General features: G+C 56.4%; 1 protein-coding gene across 2 annotated transcripts in view; it reads right to left on the bottom strand.

The window, feature by feature from the left end:
* The window catches only part of ADCY3 (adenylate cyclase 3), a 93,882-nt gene that overhangs the window by 1,044 nt on the left and 73,040 nt on the right, over nt 1–19,798 (bottom strand). For both annotated transcript variants that reach the window (XM_047782515.1, XM_047782516.1), the window contains 14 exons: nt 19,225–19,402; nt 12,658–12,786; nt 11,363–11,505; nt 11,040–11,201; nt 9,826–9,913; nt 8,920–9,036; nt 7,021–7,280; nt 6,672–6,737; nt 5,101–5,182; nt 3,636–3,794; nt 2,728–2,874; nt 2,084–2,203; nt 1,093–1,216; nt 325–449 (listed from right to left, as the gene is read on the bottom strand). In XM_047782515.1, the coding sequence (XP_047638471.1) occupies nt 325–449; nt 1,093–1,216; nt 2,084–2,203; nt 2,728–2,874; nt 3,636–3,794; nt 5,101–5,182; nt 6,672–6,737; nt 7,021–7,280; nt 8,920–9,036; nt 9,826–9,913; nt 11,040–11,201; nt 11,363–11,505; nt 12,658–12,786; nt 19,225–19,402 (1,900 nt within the window). The remainder of the gene's footprint in view (nt 1–324; nt 450–1,092; nt 1,217–2,083; nt 2,204–2,727; nt 2,875–3,635; nt 3,795–5,100; nt 5,183–6,671; nt 6,738–7,020; nt 7,281–8,919; nt 9,037–9,825; nt 9,914–11,039; nt 11,202–11,362; nt 11,506–12,657; nt 12,787–19,224; nt 19,403–19,798) is intronic.

Raw genomic sequence — 19,798 nt, 5'->3', positions numbered from 1 at the left:
GCCGCAGGGACCCCCAACTCCTGCTTTCTTGTCCCCTTTGCGCCTTTTATGTGGCACTTAACTGCCCACATGTCAGAACCTTCGCACCAAGAGGCAGGATATTCTGATCCCGAACTTAATCCTGCATTTTTGCCAATGGAGTTGAAGGATTTTCTCCCCTCTGCTAAGGCATCCCTTCCCAGTCCTGCCCTTGATCTCAGCCCTGCCAACCGAATATTCTGGGCCAACAGAAAGAAGGCAGCAGTGGCCAGCAAATCAAGCACTATTCCAGGCTTCTTTCTCCCCTGGCTCGGAGCACACGGTCGGCGCTGTCGCTGGACATACCTGAATGTTGCCCATGACCCCTGTGGACTCCATCCTGCTGGCTACGTTGACTGTGTTGCCCCAGATGTCATAGTGCGGTTTCCGGGCTCCGATGACCCCCGCCAGAACCCCTCCTTTGTTCATGCCTTGGGGCAGAGGCACAGAAGTCAGCAGAGCTGCATGCTGTTAGCATCCCAGAAGCCACCAACTCACAGCCCTTGCCACCCGACTCCAACCACAGAGCTCCTGGTCATGTAACATCGAGCCTGCCCCGAAGTTGCCAGAGGACAGAAATCACGTCTTCTCCTTTTCCTCCTCTCTGTGGGCTCAGCAAACATCAGCCACCCCCATACACTAATAAATTTAGTCCAGAAGCTGCCAGTTGTTCTCTCCACACACCTCGTACTGCAGGTCTCGCGCGACCTCGCCGGGGATTGAGACCTCCCCCCTTCCCTCTCGCAGGTGGCGTGCGACATGCATCCCGAGAGGCCGGACCAAGGTAAACAAAGCCCTCAGGCGCAGAAGATCCCCCCGGAAGGGAGACAAACTCAAGCCCAGCTGGACTCGGGGACAGCATGGGATAGGGATGGCTGGCCAGCATTTCCTCCGATTTTCGGTTTGATCAGTTGGAACTCAAGACCCCTACGTCCCTTCCAGCTCGCTGCATGTGACTCACCCCAGCCCAAACGCCTTGGGTGTCTGCACGCCTGGGCCCCGCGCTGTGCCCACCCCCCGACCCCCCGCATGGGGATAGGGCGCAGCAGGAGCTCGCGAGCCCAGAGGCCTCACCGATGCGCAGCATGAAGTTGTTGAAGGACTGGTTGTTGATGTTGGTGAGCGTGTCCTTCATGGCGAGCGCGAAGTCGGCCAGGTCCGCCAGGTGCTGCCAGCGCTCCCTGTCTGACTTCTCCTCCTGCGCCAGAGAGCAGCCGTGAGGGCCCAGCGCCAGCTGGGCACCGTGCCCACCTGTCACAGGCCTTCCCCTCCATGGGCTCCCTTAGTTCTGATGTGTCCCTCAGCGTTCCCCCGGGGCCCTCGCGGCCCATGGGGTGGGGAAGACACGTCCTGCCCAGCCCAGCGGCGGCCTGGGTGCCATGTATCGGATCGGGAGTCCCGGCCCCTCACCGCCCGCTCTGAGCTTGGCCTTGAATTCTGCATATCGTCCTCCTTTGGATTCCTCAACTAGGTTACAAGCACTTGCGGGCGATGCCCCATCCCAGACCTGTTTCCTCAACTTCACCCAGAAGATGCAGGACAGTTGTCAGAGACGACAGGGACAACGCGTGAAGAACAGCCCTTGGGACCGGGGCCCGGCTCCCTTCCTCTCCAGAGCTAAAGGGAGCCGGCCTCCCAGGTCTGGACTCAGCAAGAGGACAGGCTGCCAGCCGGTCAGCGCAGACCACTGGCCTTTTCTAGCAGAAGCACTTCCCTGCCCTGGACGCCTTGACCCTGACACAGCCATGCGGACGGCGCCTTCCGGAAGCAGGGGGGCGCGTGAAAGGGCTTGGCCACGGTTGCACAACCCACCTCAGCCTGGCCTGAGCTGTAGAACGGTCGTGGGGGGTCGTGTGTGCTCCCCGCTCTCTGCCCTTAAACTCAGTAAACCTGATTCTGTATTTCAGCACGTGGAGCTAGCGGGCATGTGGCCGTGGCCCCCTGGCACGGCAGTACTTAACGGCGGCTCCCCTGAGGACGCGTTTCCCATGCCCTGGGCACGGGCTGCCTCTCCCTGCCCCCCCCCCACCTGCCACCTCCTCCAGCCCTTGAGCTGGTCAGCTACCTTGGCGGAGCTGGTAAAGCCATTGGTGTTGACATCCGGGGTGACGCCGGAAGCTGCCATGTAGGTGCTGCCGATGGTTTTGATCTTGGTGATGACCCGGAATTTGGGATTATCCAGGAGCTGAGGGAGGATTACGGAAGAGAATTGTCAGCAGTCCAGGGAGGTCGTGGCCACTTTGTCTGTTTACAACAACCGCACGAGACATCTGAGAGCTGTTTTCCTACGAAAGCTTCCTTCAGCTGCTTCCTGCCACATGATCCTGGGCAAACGTCCTGACTTGCCGAGCCTTGGCCTCTACCACCTTAATAACAGGACGAAAACGCCAACCTGCTAGGGCGATGGTGCGTGTCCATGAAAGCATTTCCCCTGGTACACGAGTTACCTGTTTCCTGAATCTGAATTTGAAGGTAAGAGGAATCAGAAGAGCCTCGGGATCTTATTTCAGCCAGTCCTTAGCCTATGGACTTGGTGAGTTCCCAGGTTGCCACCTGGGACCCAGCATTTCCAGGTGGCTGCAGAAGCCCATGCTGCAGAAGCCTTCTGGGGAAGGGCTTTTATGGAAGGGCACAGCAGCTAGAGCAAGGCCGAGTTCTGACTTCTGGAAGGACCAGCTTTGCGGCAGGAGGAGGGGGAAGGGCACTCACAGAGTCGAAGTCGGAGATGATCTCGTTGAGGAAGCGCAGACACTCGATGCCGCCGTTGTTGATGCTCTCCTCCGTGTAGAAGTCAGCGAAGTTGGGCAGGGAGGCAAACATGACTCCAATCTCATCGTAAGACTGGCTGTACAGCTCCTGAAGAGGCAGGGCCAGCGGGTCAGAGAAAGCGGGCTGGATCGCGCGCTGCAGAAAGGAACCGTCTGCCGCCACCCCCGGGACACGTGCACTCAGCTTTCTGGACGCATCACCCATTCCCAACTCTGAATTGTTAGAAAGCAGCTCATCACAAATTTGAATAATTAAAAAGGAGCTGCTCTGGAGTTCCTGTTGTGGCTCAGGGGTAATGACCCCAACTAGTATCCAGGAGGATGCAGGTTCAATCCCTGGCCTCGCTCAGTGGGTTAAGGATCTGGTGTTGCCGTTAGCTGGGGTGTAGGTCGAAGACATGGCTCGGATCTGGTGTTGCTGTGGCTGTGGCCCCTAGCCTGGGAACCTCCATATGCTACAGGTGCGGCCCTAAAAAGACAAAAAAAAAAGGACCTGCTCTGGTGCCCGCCACAGCCCCGGCTCTGAGAAGCAGGGTGGGCTGGAGCTGGGCAGTGAGGCAAGAGAACCAGTCTGCCACCATCACAGGCGACAGAAAAGGGGACTCCGCCGAGGGTTCATGTGAAACGGGCCTCACAGAGATTGCGGCTCCCAGAGACACGGCCTGCAGCCAAGAGCCCGTGAGCTCCTGCTCTCGCGTCTCATGCTGTGGCTGCTGGTTAGTCGCCTCCAGCCCTACCCAGGCCCCCACATCGCGTCATGAGGAGGCCTGGCCTGGAGGGGCTCCCTGGTGGAAAGCCAGGTGAAGACACAGCCTCGCAGCTCCGGCTCCAGCGCGAGGCCGCCCCCACCTCATCTCTCTTCTTGGACCCCAGGAAATGGCGTGCCACGTGCTCAGGCAGCATGTTGGTGACCAAGGCCTCGTTCCAGCGTCGCATCTCGTAGACACGCTCCTTCTGGTCGTGGACCTCAATCTTCCATAGGAACAGCGTCCGGGCCAGTTTCTCCACCTATAGACACAGACACAGGCCAGGTGTGTGCCCTCAGCTGGCCATCTGACGGAAAGATGAAAACGACGCTGGAGTGGAGCGTCTCCATGCGGAGCAACAGGAAGACGGCTAGACAGTGGGGGAAAGGGGACCCAGGAAGATTCACCTCATCCAAAAGGCCACCCCAGGGCTCCCACTGTGATTCGGTGGTAACGAACCCGATTAGAATCTGTGAAGACACGGGTTTGGTCCCTGGCCTCACTCAGTGGGTTAAGGATCCGGCTCAGATCCCGCACTGCTGTGGCTGTGGCCAGCAGCTGCAGCTCTGATGTGACCCCTGGCCTGGGAACGTCCACATGCCAGGGGTGTGGCCCTAAAAAGACACACACACACACAAAATCTACTCTACATCTACAGTGAGGGTCCCAGCCTCTGTGGTTGTAGGAGACATGCGGGAGGCCTTCTAGATTGTGGGGCTAACTGGGGCCTAATTTTAGCAACAGGCCCACTTTGTGGATGGTGGCAGCAGTGGGGCTCTCCTAACCCAGGAAGGAGTCCCCAGTTCCATCCGTTTGGCTGAGAAATGGCTTGGGACGGCCGTAGTTCCCAGACAAACCACTGGGTGGCACTTGAGCTGACATGGAAGCAGTTCCCTGCGTGGATGCTTCCCTGCCTGCTCCCTCTTTTTCCTTTTAACCAAACAAAAACTTCCATCAGCTCCTCTCCTTTTATTTTCTGGCTCCATAGTATGTTAGTGACCCTCAGAGCCAGGGTGAGAGCAGATCCATGTGCCCCTGGCTTTATCCAGGCTTTTGTGCCGCTTCAACTTTTTTTTTTCTTTCCTTTTTTTTTTTTTTAGGGCCGCACCCGCAGCATCTGGGGGTTCCCAGGCTGGGGATCGAATTGGAGCTACAGCTGCTGGCCTACACCACAGCAGCGCAGGATCCGAGCCGCATCTCTGACCTACACACCACAGCTCACGGCAATGCCGGATTCTTAACCCACTGAGCGAGGCCAGGGATCGAACTCGCAACCTCATGGTTCTTAGTCGGGTTCATTTCCGCTGTGCCACAATGGGATCTCCCCTTCAACTTTTTGCACCCAGGCTTCTTTCACCTTCCTGCAGGAGGTCAGAAGGAAGAAGAACTGTTGTTCTCGCGTTACTGAGGAAGAAGCCAGAAAGTGGCACAGGTGGCAGCCTGACCAGGGTCACATGCCGTGTAGGAATCAGGAGCCTGGATTCCTAGATCCCAAGGCTGCGTTTCAGGAGGCTCTGACAGGTTGGCGCAGAAGAGGGGGATGTGCGGGGGGTGAGGAGGGTACTCACGTGGCGGGAGAAGTAGTAGAAGCTCAGCATCATGACAAAGACCATCGCCGTCATTGAGTACTTGGAGGGCACCAGGGGCGGCCTGTGGGCCGAGAGGAACTCAGCGGAAAGGGCGCCCAGCTGCCCCTTCCAAGGGCCTTTTATTCTGACTTGGCTGTGCTGTCTCCTGCCACCCCAGAAACGTCTTCTCAGTAACCTAAGCACCTTTGCATCGAGTCCAAACTCCCACTGGGCTGTACAGCCTTCTGAAATCACTGGGTTTCTGTCTTGACAGCCAAGCCAACTCCTGGTCCCTCCTGCTGCGCCTGGAATCCACATCAGGCCTTCGGGGGGCTGCTCCCCAGATGTTTAATAAACACTGTATCACCCGACTGACCCCCAAAGTAGCTGCGACCAGGGAGGAATCTGGAGAAAGGAGAGACGCCTATCTCCGTGATGGGACTAGGGCACAGTTTCACCGTGCTTTTTCGTAACTCGCCCATATTTTTGTGTGGAGCTATAGATTATCTCCATTGCTATACAGTATTTTATTATATGAACCTACCACAATTTATATATACATCTACTATGGGTGTCATTTGGGTTCCCCTTTGTTCTGGATGTGTGTGCGTGTGGGGCACTCATGAACGGGGCACCTATGGATGTTCCTGTCCACGCATCCTAGGACCTACCTGTGCGCATCATTTCTCTAAGGGGTACCTGCAGCAGTGCAGCTGCTGGGCCGCAGGGCTTTTTTCGACTTTAATACATAACTCCACAACTCCACATCGGTTTCTAAAATGGTTGTACCAATTTATACTCCCCTCGGGAGGGCAGGTGTTCCCACTGGACTGATGTTAACAGACTCCTTAATTCTTGCCAAGCTGGCGGGTGTGTGACGGTCTTTCACTGCGGTGTTAATCTGCATGTCCCTCATGACCTGAATGCCCTTCATTTATCAGTGGCCGTTCAGAGTTCTTCTTTCATGAAAGGCCTATTCAAGTCTTTACCCATCTTCTGCTAGGTAATCTATTTTTTTTAAAAAAATAGCTTATTTCAAGGTCAAGTCAAATCACTGAATCATGCGATCCTAAAGCTTTAGCGCTAGAAGGGACCACGAAGCACTGCTCGTCCGATGTGCTCTGCAAGAGATGAAGCTGAGACTCAGGAGCACGGGCCTGCCTGCGGCCCCACCGAGAATCGCTCCGGCAGGGTACGAACCCAGGTCTCCTGGTTTGAGTGCATCAGTGATCTTTCCTCCTCGTTTTTCTGCCCTCTGTCCTGTCAGCCCGTAAAGGCCCTGTCCATCCATCCATCCGGCTCCTGCTCTCTTCACCTCAGCCCAGCCTCCTCTAGACCCACTGCCGCTGCTCTCCAGGCTTCACTCTCTGACCCACGATAGGCCAGCATGGCCAGGTCAGTACTAAAATCTGCTCCGGCCTCCCAGAGACACACACTAGCTCCTCTGGCTTGAGCCTCCCGCGTGAGGCGCCTCTGGAAGGATGAGATCGTGGGGGTTTGGCCTGTGGACTCCCTGTCTTTGGAAGACGGGCCAAAAACGCAGACCAGGACAGGAAAAGCAGTCCCCTTACCTGTCAGTGCCATTGAGCCCAGGGCTAGAAAACACCTGCATCTTCTCTAAGGCGACCATGGGAAAGCTGTCGGGACAGATAAGAACACACTTAGACCCCATCTGGGTACAAGAAGCCGGTGCCCCGCCGGACCCTGAGGTCCCCACCCAAGCATGGAAAGGATCTGTCCTGGGACCACAGCCCGCCCACTGCAGGCCCATCTGTGAGAAGCCACGAACCCTGATTCCCACGCAAGCCTCGGACCAGCCCTAGAGACAGCCGGCTCTGTGCAGGCCCATGACCTTGAAATGGGGGCCGGGGGTGTGGGAGGAAGGAAGCCACACAGATCCCCAGACAAGCGTCCTCTTACTCGTGTTCCTGGAACCGTCTGCGGTCGTACTCATCGAAGATGGGGCGCCAGGCGTAGATGTTGATGGTGCCCACGGCCCCCGCGATGAGCAGCATGAGCGTGAGCTTCACCATGTGGCTGACCTGCACCAGCATGATGGTGGCGATGAGGGACAGCACCGCGACGTAGCTGTAGTACTTGGGGTTCTCCACGCAGCCGTCCTCCAGCCGCGCCCCCACCGTGCTGTTGCCGGGTCCCGCGTCGGACTGGAGACAGCTGAGCTGGAGGCCGGGCCACACGGGGCCGCGCGGGGCGCGAGGGGACAGCAGACCCTGGTCAGAGACGGCGGCGCCCGGGCCCCCGCCCCTTCCCACGGCCCCCCCCCCTCCCCCCGCGAACACCCAGAAAGGGGCGATTCAGCCGCAGGACACGAAAGCGAGCGAAGTCCTGCGGGGAGCTTTCCTGGCGGCTCCTCTGAGGACCGAGAGTGGGCTTAGGACCGCTGCCATCCTACAGAGAACTCGCAGGCCGTGCCTGCCTGACGTGGCAGATCAGCCAGGGGTGAAGCCGGCACCGAGTGTCTGGTCTTTGGGCTTCGAACACTGTTGTGCCAGCGGGGCCAAGGGCCAGCCGGTCAGCCCTCCCCCAGCTTCACTGCCACGGCAGCTGGTCTCTGCTCAGACCCTTCATTTCTGGAGTCTGGCCGCTGGTCCCACCGCTGGGCAGATGTGGTCCATGGAAACTGCCTCCATAAACCAAATCCAACCTGCTTTTCCTACTTCACCCCCTGGCACTCATCTGGCTCTGGGGAAGCTCCGGCTTGTGGGTCTAGCACTGGGGGAAGTTTCCACGCCTCCCTAAGTTTCCACCTCCGCACTGATGACTGGACCCCCCAGACATCCTGCAGTGTCTGCGACCCTGTTAAACAGTGGTCCCCAGACGGGTCCTGACTAGCAGCCCGGGCTTCTCACCCTGCCCTGTGGGCACCGGCAGCCCACGGGCATGTCAGCTCCCGGGGCTCCTAACTCCATTCCTGCTGGACTTTACATCCACTGGCCCAGGGCTTTTCACCTACACTGCTGCCAGAATAAGTCTCCATGCTGCACTTTCCCCTGTGTTTCAATTGCTAAAGAGAATAAAGCAAATTATGTAACATTATATTTGCACAAGGTAGGCCTCTTTATGCGGGTGTATCTAGTACCAACACTGGAGGGAGCTGTGAGGCCTGTAAGCAGAACACCAGGGGCAGCTCCAGGCACCCCGGGCTCAGTAAATGCCTGGCGGCTTCCAGCTGCCACCCCTTCTCCCCAGGAAAGCATCCGGCTGCCCCTCACAGGACCTGCATGAACGGAGGAGGGCAGAGCAGAGGATTTCGTCTGCCGCTGCCCGCCTGGCGAGGGAAGCTGCCGTCTCCAGTGACCCACCTCCGGCAGGTCTGGCCTCGTTCAGAGGGTTGACAGCCAAGCAGAGAGCTTGGTTTACTGCCCTGGTCCTGATAGATGCCTGATACTAGCCACACTGTGGGGGATACTTAAGACATGCAGAAAGCTTAAGTACCGGGGCCTCTGAGCAGCCAGATATGGAGGGAGGAAACAGAAGAGGGATTCAGAACTGCCTCGGTTCTGGACTCTGTTCCTTACTGGCTGTGTGACCTAAAACAAGTAACTGAACCTCTCTGAGCATCCTTTTTTTCACACCGAACTACAGATGACCCTGACCTCTTGGGATTGTCACACAGATTAAAAGGTCTGGAGCAAGGAGCTGGGGGAGACCCGGAGAGTCCTGGGGTCCTCCGTTTAGGAAGCTGGGTGTCCCCCCAAACCTGTGCCTGGCGGTAGGGCAATGGGCACACTGCTCGTGCGGGCCAATTCAGAGACCCCTCTGAGGGCGAGTCCCCGCAGCAGGACAGCAGGGGCTCACCATGTCCACGACGTTTGCCATGACCAGAACGAAGATGGCCAGCATGGCCCAGGTGTTCCTGGCCCAGCGGGTCCGGTCGATCCAGGTTGAGAAGGCCACAAGCTTCTTAGGAAAGGCCTGGAAGGATGGAATTTCGAGGGCCCTGAGCCTGTGACGGCCCTCCCCCCTGAAACATACCTGCGAACAAACCGCTCTGCTCCAGGCTTTCCAGGAACCTAGAAGCAGTGCTTGAGAGTGTGTCGGCCAAGACCTGCCTGCGGCAGAGCTGAGAAGGTGCAGGGGGCCGGCTCTGCCCTCTCGATCCTGCCAGGGGTCGGGGGAACACCGCAGCTGCCACACATCAGAGCCCTTCCCAGAGCGGCTCGGCCACCACGGGGGCCACTCACTGTCTCTGGGCGGCGAAGCTGGGTCAGGAAGAATCTTTGAGGGCCAGCTGTCTCTGCCTGGCTCTTCCTGCCTTTCCTGGGGCAGCGATGCCCAAATCCTCCAATTAATTAGGGTGACTTTGCCTCAAACACTGTCTTTCCCTTGTCACTCTGATCAAAACCTCTGCCTGGCACCCGGTCCTTACAGGACGAAGTCCCAACCCCTGCATCTGGCTTTCAGGGTCCTTCTCAACCAGGGCCCATCCACCTTCTAGCCAGGCCTCCGCTGCTCTTCCACCCAGGGTGCCCCTCATCTAGCCTCTGGCTCTCTCACCAGGGCACGCTCCAGGCCAGGCCCAAGGAGGGTGCAGGACCGACAGTCAAGGGATGGGTGATGAACGAACAGATCAATGCCTGACGCTCCGCAATGGAAAGAAGCTACTTGTAGGGACCTGCTTGGCCACAGCTCCCCCAATGCCCACGTTCCCGGGGAGTGCTGCTCGCGCCAGGGGGCTCTGTGCCCAAGAAGAGCGTGTCTTACCCGCGGAAAGATGGCAGCCAGTGAGCAGACGGTCAGGATCAGGAGCAGAACCTCCCCAACCACAAAGGTCACATAGTTTGTCATTAGCCTGTAAAAGAAAAAAGAGGTGGGTGGGCTGGGGGCTTGGGCGGGGGGCGGCGTGGTGGGAAGGGCAGCAGAGGGAGCAGTGAGTTGAATCAGGGGCCAGGAGGGCAAAGGAAGGGAGATGAAGGGCAGGCCCTCTAAGCAAGGCACAAACCTGTACCTGAAAAGTTCCATGTGGCATCAGGGAGTTGCTGCCACTTGCTGCACAGGTCAGAAGAGGCCCTGACGGGGGCTGCTGGCTGCACGCAGGGCCCAGGGCTACGGGACCCTCCCCAGCTGTAACTGTTCTTTGGGACGTTTCCCAAAGAAGGACAGACTTGCAGGTGCCCTGGGCAGAGCCCAGTAAGACCTTGGGAGGGGGCTCTGAGGAACGAGGCCTCTGCCCCGTTGCCATGATGCGAAGAGGGAGCGCGGCAGGAGCAGCTGACTGCCGAGGGCGCCGACCCTGGACCTCAGCCCCAGGCCCCAAGCAGCCCTAAATACTGTGCAGTGAATGAACCCTCACGACTGCCGTGGCCGGGACAGGCATCATCAGCATCATCACCTCGGGCCTCGCGGCTGCGTAAACAGACGCTCCAGGAGCCCCGAGTAATGTGCCCAAGGTCACAGAACAGCGAGCAAGCCGCGTCTGGAACCTGGGACCACGGCACGCGTCCAAGGGCTCCACATGGTGGCCAGATCAGGGCTACACACGCCCTCCGTCCTGGAGCCGGGTGAGCTGCCGATGGGCTGCGGGGAGGAGGGGCGGGGGATCCCAGCACACCCTGCCTCGCCCCCAGGACCCGCTGCGGTGAGAGAGGAAGCGCTCTGCGCCCAGAGCCTGTGTCTTCGCAAGATGAGCCCTGAGGCTGAGGCTGAGGCGTGTCCTGCCCAGCAAGGTCTCCTCCCCCTGGACTCATCATCCCTCAACTCTCTCAGCCCCAGGGAGCCCCATTTTGAGGTTAGTCTTGTCCTGAGGCCCCCAGGGCAGAGAGAAGGGAGGGCGTCTAGGGCGCGGGCCCGGCCTTCTCTGGGGCTGCCAGGGGGCCAGGGCCAGGGGCCAGACCGGGCCCCTGAGTTGGGCTCCGGCTGAGGCCGCATCCCCCAGGCCTAGGGAGCTCGTGGCCTTCCCTCCCCCAGCCCCTCCTCACCAGGGGTCGATGAGGGCCTCGACCAGGGCCGTGCACAGCAGGACGACGCAGGAGCAGCTGAAGGCGGCCCCGCTCTGCTTCTCCTTCTCCACCGAGTAGCGGGTCTCCATCTCCGGGTCCATGAAGCGCATGGACAGGAGGAAGGTGTTCCGCTTCTTCACTCTGCGGGCGAACAGGCCCCGTGAGACACACGCGCCACATGTGCCTCCACCCGCCAGGAAGGGGCCGGATCCTTAAGAAGACGAACTGCCCGGACCCCGCGTCAGGGCCGGACGAGGCAGGTGCCACGGGCCAGGGGGCTGGATGGCTGCAGGGCCACTTACACCTGGGCGGACTCCCGCTCCAGCAGGGCCTCGTTGAGTAGCTGGTTGAGCTCGTGCTCGTCCTCAGAGGCGTCCACCACGCGATCCGCCAGGTCCTGGAGGCGCAGCCTCCGCCGAGGGTTGGGGAATGAGGGGTTGTCGGCCTGCAAGGCAGTTTGGCAGAGTTGGGGGGCAGGTGGGATGGAGGAGGGAATGGATGAGCTGGGGAGGGGGAACAGAAGGGGTCACAGGAGCACCAGCCCGTCGGCTTTCAACCATGTCCCGGGAAGAGTCTCCCTACTGTTCCCACCCATCCTGCCTGGGCCTCCTCCTTCCCTGGGATGCCAGGTCGCAGGCCCTGTGGTCCCTGATAGATGCTCCGCAGTGACTGCCCATTAGCGGCAGCAGCCACTAGGCTCCCAAGCAGGAGACATGATGTTTGAGATGCTGCTAGTTCAGTGCAGTCCTAGCACCTCCTGCTACAAGGATGGGGGTGTCACATGGCCAGGTACAGTGGCATCCTTGGAGGTGTGAGAAATCCCAACCCTGGGCTTAAGGGAGCGCTCTCTCTCTCTCTCTCTCCTTTTAAGGGCCATGCCTGTAGCATATGGAGGTTCCCAGGCTAGGGGTCCGATCGGAGCTACAGCTGCTGGCCTACACCACAGCCACAATGTGAGATCCGAGGTGTGTCTGCGACCTATACCACAGCTCACGGCAACGCTGGATCCTTAACCCACTGAGTGAGGCCAGGGATTGAACTTGCATCCTCATGGATACTAGTTGGGTTTGTTACCGCTGAGCCACAACAGGAACCCCTGGGGAGCTCTCAAAGGAGCGTGGATAAGGCTCACGTGGGGGAGGAAGACCTGAGGAGGAAGCGATGGAGTAAAACTACCATTCTGGTCACTAGTGGGGTGGTGGAGCTGGGTGGCCGGTCACAAAGGAAAAGCATCCACTCCAAACCCAAGAATCCAGACTGTGGCTGCACAGCCACCAGCCCAAATAACAAGTGGGCCTGGGCTCGTGCCATGGGTGTCCTCACTGCCCTCAAATCTGCAGGATTCTGGGCCTCAGAGGCAGACAAGGCCTCAGGGGTCAGCACTGCTTCTGGCCTTCCCCACCCCACTCCCACCCCACGTAACTGATGAGGAGACGGTGGGGCCAGGTGGGGAGGTGACCTGCTCCGGGTTACCCAGCTACCAAGGGCAGAGCCCGGGCTGGTGGCCAGGTCTCCCCCTCCTGGCACAGGACTCTGCCTGTAGCACCTTTGGCCTCCCCGCCCCTGCCCACATCCTGGGCCTCAGCCCTGCATGTACCTGGGCGTCTTGCTCCTCAGCCTCCTCCGATGTGGAGCCGCTGGTGTGGACACTCCCATTAGGCTCCTTGGTCTCTATGAGGACGGGGGAGCTGGGCTTTGAGGAAGGCAGCGCTCCGTTTGGCAGAGCCTGCAAGAGAGGGGGCGGTCACTGGGCCCCCAGACACTGCCAGCTGCCCTCCCCAGCCTGGGGCTGATTTACTCTCAGTCTGGAATCTTCCCGCTAGAATTGAGAAGCCTCAGAGACTTCAAAATCTCACTCCTAGCTTTTGCACAGCAAAGGAAACCAAAAAGACAACTTACAGAATGGGAGAAAATAGTTTCAAACGATGCAACGGACAAGGGCTTAATCTCTGGAATGTATAAGCAACTTATACAACTCAACAGCAAAAAAGCCAACAACCCAATTGAACAATGGGCAAAAGACCTGAAGAGACATTTCTCCAAGGAAGATATACAGATGGCCAACAGGCACATGAGAAAATGCTCAACATCACTGATTATTAGAGAAATGCAAATCAAAACTACCACAAGATGCCACCTCACACCAGTCAGAATGGCCATCATTCATAAATCCACAAATAACAAATGCTGGAGGGGGTGTGGAGAAAAGGGAACCCTCCTGCACTGTTGGTGGGAATGTAAGCTGCTACATCCACTATGGAGAACAGTATGGAGGTACCTTAGAAAGCCATACATAGAACTACCATATGACCCAGCAATCCCACTCTTGGGCAGATATCCGGACAAAATTCTACTTTAAAAAGACACATGCACCCGCATGTTCATTGCAGCACTATTCACAATAGCCAGGACATGGAAACAATGATGATTGGATTAGGAAGATGTGGTATGTATACACAATGGAATACTACTCAGCCATAAAAAATAACAAAGTAATGCCATTTGAAGCGACATGGATGGAACTAGAGACTCTCATTCCGAGTGAAGTTAAGTCGTAAAGAGAAAGACAAATACCACATGATATCACTTATATCTGGAATCTAATATATGGCACACAGGAACCTTTCCACAGAAAAGAAAATCATGGACTTGGAGAACAGACTTGTGGTTGCCAATGGGGAGGAGGAGGGAGTGGGATGGATGGGGTGCTTGGGGTTAATAGATGCAGACTATTGCCTTTGGAATGGATAAGCAATGAGATCCTGCTGTGTAGCACTGGGAACTATGTCTGGTCACCTATGTAGGATCATGATAATGTGAGAAAAAAGAATGTATACATGTATGTGTGACTGGGTCACCTTGCTGTACAGTAGAAAATTGACAGAACACTGTAAACCAGCTATAATGGAAAAAATAAAAATCATTATATAAAAAAATCTCACTCCTCAGTTCCTCCTCCGGAACATCAATTTTATTTATTTTATTTTTTTATTTTTTTACTTTTTAGGGCCACACTTGTGGCATATGCAAGTTCCCAAGCTAGGGGTTGAATCAGAGCTACAGCTGCTGGCCTACACCACAGACACGGCAACGCCAGATCCTAAACCCACCAGGCGAGGCCAGGGATCGAACCCGCATCCTCATGGATACTAGTTGGATTCATTTCCGCTGCACCATGATGGGAACTCCTAGAATATCACTTTTAAAATGCTATAATTTCCTAGTTTCAATGCCTAGTATTACAATTTTTCCAAGCAGAGAAAGACCCTATTTTCTGACTCTTATTTCTAAAACAGTAACTCAGCGACACAGTGACGCCGAGATCAAGTGTCGAGCCTTGTCAAATGCCTTCCAGAAGTCTGAAGAAATTCCCAATGACTAGTATTTTTCCCTGACAGAGCAAGTTACGTGCTATAGACAGTGAAACGGGTCATTCATTGATTTACCAAGTAATCACTGAGAACCTACATGTGACAAGAACTGTTTTAACTCCTGGGGACACGGACAAACTGTCCTGACCCTGGAGCTCACACTCTACTAGAGACAGACAGACAGACAGACAGCAGCGAAGTACAGTAAATGATGACCGTCCTGGGCCAGTAGTGCTCTAGAGAGAGGCGGAGTGGGAAAGGGGGCACAGGGGCTGCCGGCAAGTGTGACTGTCGGGGTCAGGGAGTTGTCACTGAGAAGATGGCATCAGCCTGAAGGAGCGAGCACATCACACAGCTCTCGGGGACGGCAAGGGCTCCAGGGAAGCCTGGGGAAGGTGTGGCCCGGAGGGTCTGAGCAGCAGGGGAAGCCTGTGCCGCTGGAGCCCCCCCCCCACCAGAGCAAGTGAAAGGATGGGGTCTCCCCGACCTCATGGGACTCGGGTTCTTCCTGAGCGCAATGGGAGACACGTAGAGGCTGTTGAGCTTGGGGGCCAACGTGATTTTTTTTTTTGCCTTTTTTTAGGGCCGCACCTGCAGCATATGGACCTTCCCAGGCTAGGGGTCAAATCAGAGCTGCCGGCCTACACCACAGCCACAGCAATGCCGGATCCTTAACCCACTGAGCAAGGCCAGGGTGCTAACCCACATCCTAGGGGATACTAGTCAGGTTTGTCACCTGGTGAGCCACAACAGGAACTCCGGGGGGTGGGTGGGAGACGTGATACCGCATAACATTCCAGCAGGATCACTCTGGCTGCTGTGTGGGGTCAGAAGGTGGCGGGGCAGGGGCAGGAAAGCACATCCACTGGAGGACCACTGATAACCCAGGCCTGAGATGGCCACACCTCGGTTGGGACAGTGGCTGCAAAGGGCCAGGAAGAGATGGTCGAAGGTGGCTCTTGGAGGAAGGGGCTAGGGGCATGTAGAGAGGGGTTAAGGATGTCTTCCAAGTCTTTGGTCTGAGCAGTTAGAGGAAGGGAGTTGCCACCGCTGAGAAGGGGAAGACCGAGGAGGAGCAGGCTGCAGGGTGGGGCGACATCGAAGCCCGGCTCTGGACCCGTTCACCCTGGGCTGCCTGTCACCCACGTGGCTGTGAGTTCAGGGCAGGGATGCTGGTTGGGGCTGAGTTAACTCAATATAGGAGTTGTTGGACTTAGCATTTAAAACATGCATGAGTGGAGTTCCCTGGTAGCCTAGTGGTTAAGGATCCAGCATTGTCATTGCTGTGGCTCAGGTTTGATCCCTGGCCTGGGAACTTCTGCCTGACACAAGCATGGTCAAAAAAAAAAAAAAAAAAAAAGAAGAAGAAGAAGAAGAAAAGAAACACAGGCGAGAGTGACAAGGTTAGTATAGATGGCAGAGGTCTTTAAAGCATTTGAACACACTCTCCTTACTGCTTTGTTCTGCTAAACCCCGGGAAGAGGTTTCTGCAAATGCAATGGCATTTGCGCCTTTGACACCCAAGGAAGCCACTCTTGTCACCTTCCTGCCCCCATCCCGTTATCACTTGGGCCATCGTCACGCGCTGTCTCCTCTACATCCCCTGCGCTTCATGACTTCTGACTCGCTGCCTGCCGAGCAGACCTGGTGACCTGCTGACACTGTCTCCCCTGAGAGCATCTTCCTAAATGGTGGTTAAGCTAATCACCCGGGCTTATGACAGTTGTGCCAAGTTGCCCACTTAATGGCCAGGGGCTGCGGGTTGCTGCAGCAACGGCTTGTAGGGAAGACACGTGCTAAAACCCACAGGAGCTCAGCTTCTAAGATCCCCGAGACAGATGCGCCACAGCGCTGGGCTCGGCGTGGATGGATGCTGAATGACAAAGCCTCATCTCACAAACAAAGAGCACCTGCAAATCAGAGAGGTGGACAAAAGCCGTCGAAGGTGGGATGTGACTACGCAACCCACGGAAGAGAATTAGCAGGCTGACAACCATGGTGCGGTGTCCAGTCTCACTAATGCCTAAGAAATGAGATCAAAACAATGAGAGACCAGTTTCCTGCTTCAAATGGACCAAGATAAAAGAGAATCAAGAGTTATTAGCAAGGGCTCGGGGAGGGTGGCGGGATGTGAGCAATGGGTTAAACTTTCAACGTACAGAACCTATAACCCACCTCTTCCACTTTGAGAAGTTTACATTTTTTAGGTAGGACACTAAGAAACGGTTAAAAGACAACTTTACAAAGCCCTGAAAACCTGGTTTGCCTCGGGCTGTCCGTGCAATTAGTTTTGAAGAGAACACCGCCTGCGTTCCCATGAGATACAGGACTGGTGGAGCCATTTAAATGTCTGGCGGATGTCGAAAGTCTCACTCCAGTTCATGCGACAGCTGTCACCTGTGCTCCTGTCCTGTGCGGCAGCATCCCCGGCCCCAGGGCCCGACAGCCCACAGACCGGACCCCACTCCCACTCAACCAGACTGTCTGTGCTACTGTTTCAAGCTACATGTCCACACACTCAACTTTTCTCTAACTGGAAAACAGAATAATGACTCAAGCGATAACAGCTTCATGAAGATGGTACTGCCAAGCCCCCCTTTCCCTGCCCCCATCACCCTCATTGGGGGGGGGCAGGTGCTGCAAACAACTCCTGATTCAACTCACGCACCACGCGAGGGCTGATTCCATAAAATAATTACGGAAATACAAGATTAGAACAAATGGGAATGAGTGTGGCTGTCACAAAGACACATTTGACTGCTGCTCTGTGATTTCAAGGTGGTCCCTAGAACAACCAAATTTGTGGGTAATTTTTTTTAAAGGAATGGCATTTTAAAATTTGTTATAAATTTTACTGCCAGAAACTGTAAATTCTCCATCACTTCACAAAGGTAGCTGGTTTCTTAAATGATCATCAATTACCATCTCATAGGATGGCTTAGTTAGATGAATCTTTAACTTGCTCTAGCGAAGATACTGAAGTTCTGTTTGCAGCACTCAGGAATTTTGGGGGCAAGGACAAGTCCTATTTCATGGGGCTCTACTTTCCACCCTGGCGTTTCTCAATTTCCTGCAGGAGAGCCTCCTACTTTTCCAAGTTCTTTAGAATGTTTACTGTGGCTCAGATTTTACACTTGGCACAAAATACCTTGCGCTGCCCTTTGCTCTAACACTCAGCACCTAGTGGTATTTAAATTACTTGGGGGTGATGCCACGTCACATCTACCTTTGCATCCCCCCCAGGGCCAGGTTTGGGTAACCTCCTGCACACAGGAGAGACCCACAGGCACCTGGGGACAACGAGGCTGGAGGGCTGGAGACACAGGCTGTGGTTTCAGACACTGGCTCTGCCACCCACTGGATCTACAACTTGTGCAACCTTCTGAGCCTCAGTGTCCTCCTCTGCAAAGTGGGCATAACAACAGCCCCCTTCTCCCAGGACTATCTTAAGGATTAAGTAAAATAATAGATGCACAGAAATACACAATAAGAGTAGTGATGACAGATCTGCTGAATGGATCAATCTTATGTTAATGTGCTGGAATGATCTGCTGGTCATCCCATACGCTTGAGGGAGGGCAGAAGGTGCTTAGTTTTCTTTTTTTTCCTTTTTTTTTTTTTGGCTTTATCTGCATCACGTGGAAATTCCCAGGTGAGGGACTGAACCCATGCCATGGCGGTGACCCAAGCCACTGTAGTGACAATGCCAGATCCTTAACCTGCTGAGCCACCAGGGAACTTAGTTCTGTTTTGTTTTGTTTTGTTGCTTTTTAGGGCCACGCCCACAGCATATGGAGGTTCCCAGACTAGGAGTCGAGTCGGAGTTGTAGCCTCCCGCCTACACCACAGCCACAGCAATGAAAGATCCAAGCTGCGTCTGCAACCTACACCCACAGCTCGCAGCGACGCCGGATCCTTAACCAGGGATTGAACCCACAACCTCATGGTTCCTAGTTGGATTCATTTCTGCTGAGCCATGACGGGAACTCCACTTCTCAGTTTTCTTTTAAAACTGTCCTGGTCTCATCAGCCACAGCCCCTGAAGCTTCGCCAGAGTGGGCTTTGCTTTAGCCAGAGGGAGGCAAAGCCTCACCTGCGGGATGGTCCCGATGGACGTGCCACCTCTGAGAGCACCAAACTCCTCAACTGGCCAATTCTCATGACTGGGGGGCTAAGTAATAGATTACAAAGGAAGGAGTAACTTCCGGATTTAGCAGCAGATGGTAAATGGATCCATTTCTGCAGCAGCCGCTGGTGGCTTCTAATCAGATGGACGCTGCGGGGCGGGGCCGGGGCGGGGCGGGCACCGGGGAAGCTGCCGAGGGCGCGGGCACCCCCCACGGCCTCCACCCCGCACACAGCACACAGCGCAGAGCAGAGGGCAGGACGGCAGGGCTTTCACCTCCTGACCCTTCGTCGTCTCCCTCTCAGCACACCTCCCCGCCTGGTCCTCCTCCTCCTCCTCCTCCAGTCCCGCTGCCTCTGGGCATTCTGCATTCTCTCCCGCCAGGGGTCTCATCTCCAACCCAGCCGCCCTCCTGAGCACCAGTCAATTTCCAGGGGCCTCCCCTCTGCATGCACGTCACCCTGCTTTCTCCTTCCCCCAGAAACCAGCGGTCCCTCGGAAAGGATGCCACCACCCGTCTGCTCAACGGGACCCCAAGCTGGGTTTACATCAGCCTGTGCCTGCCTCTGCTGCTCCTCCAGCTTCAAATCCTGCCGACTCTTCTGCGGGCTGGCCTTTCGTCCCTTCCTTGGCCTCCCCTGAGCCAGGGGGCGGGCGGGGGACTCACCGAGCCGTTGAGGCCGTTTTGGGCGGCCGTCTTCTTCACCTCCGGCCTGGATGCAATGATGAGGTAGGTCTCAATGCCCTTCTCATCCAGGTAATCACAGCGGCTGCCCCCGTCGCCTGGCTCCACGTCGAACTCCCCTTTCAGGCAGTCCATGGTGCTCTGGGAGATGTGCACGCGCCTGGATCACAGGGACAGTGGCCTGAGCAGAGGCCATGGTAGCCCCGCCACCCCGGGGACAGGGGCAGTGCGGGCGTGGGACGTGGCTCCCAGGGGCAGGGACAGGCAAGTCCTCGTGCTGGCCGGCTGCAGGGGCACCTGCCCTCTTCTGAGCCTCAGCCTTGGATCAGTGAGATGGTCTCTGTCCTCACAGCAGCTGAGTATCAAATAAGCTAAGGGATCTCTTCCAGGTCCTCAGCCGCGGCACATGCAAGTTCTCAGGCCACAGACTGAATCTGAGCCACAGCTGTGGCCACACCTTTAACCTCCTGCACTGAGCCAAGGATCGAACCTGTGCCTCCACAGAGACCTGAGCCGCTCTAGTCCGATTCTTAACCCACTGCTCCACAGCAGGAAC

This window comes from Phacochoerus africanus, chromosome 5 (genome assembly GCF_016906955.1).
Source record: "Phacochoerus africanus isolate WHEZ1 chromosome 5, ROS_Pafr_v1, whole genome shotgun sequence".
NCBI classification, from domain to species: Eukaryota; Metazoa; Chordata; class Mammalia; order Artiodactyla; family Suidae; genus Phacochoerus; species Phacochoerus africanus.
Note: the sequence above shows the minus strand (reverse complement) of the source record. Positions and strands in the feature narration are given on the sequence as shown.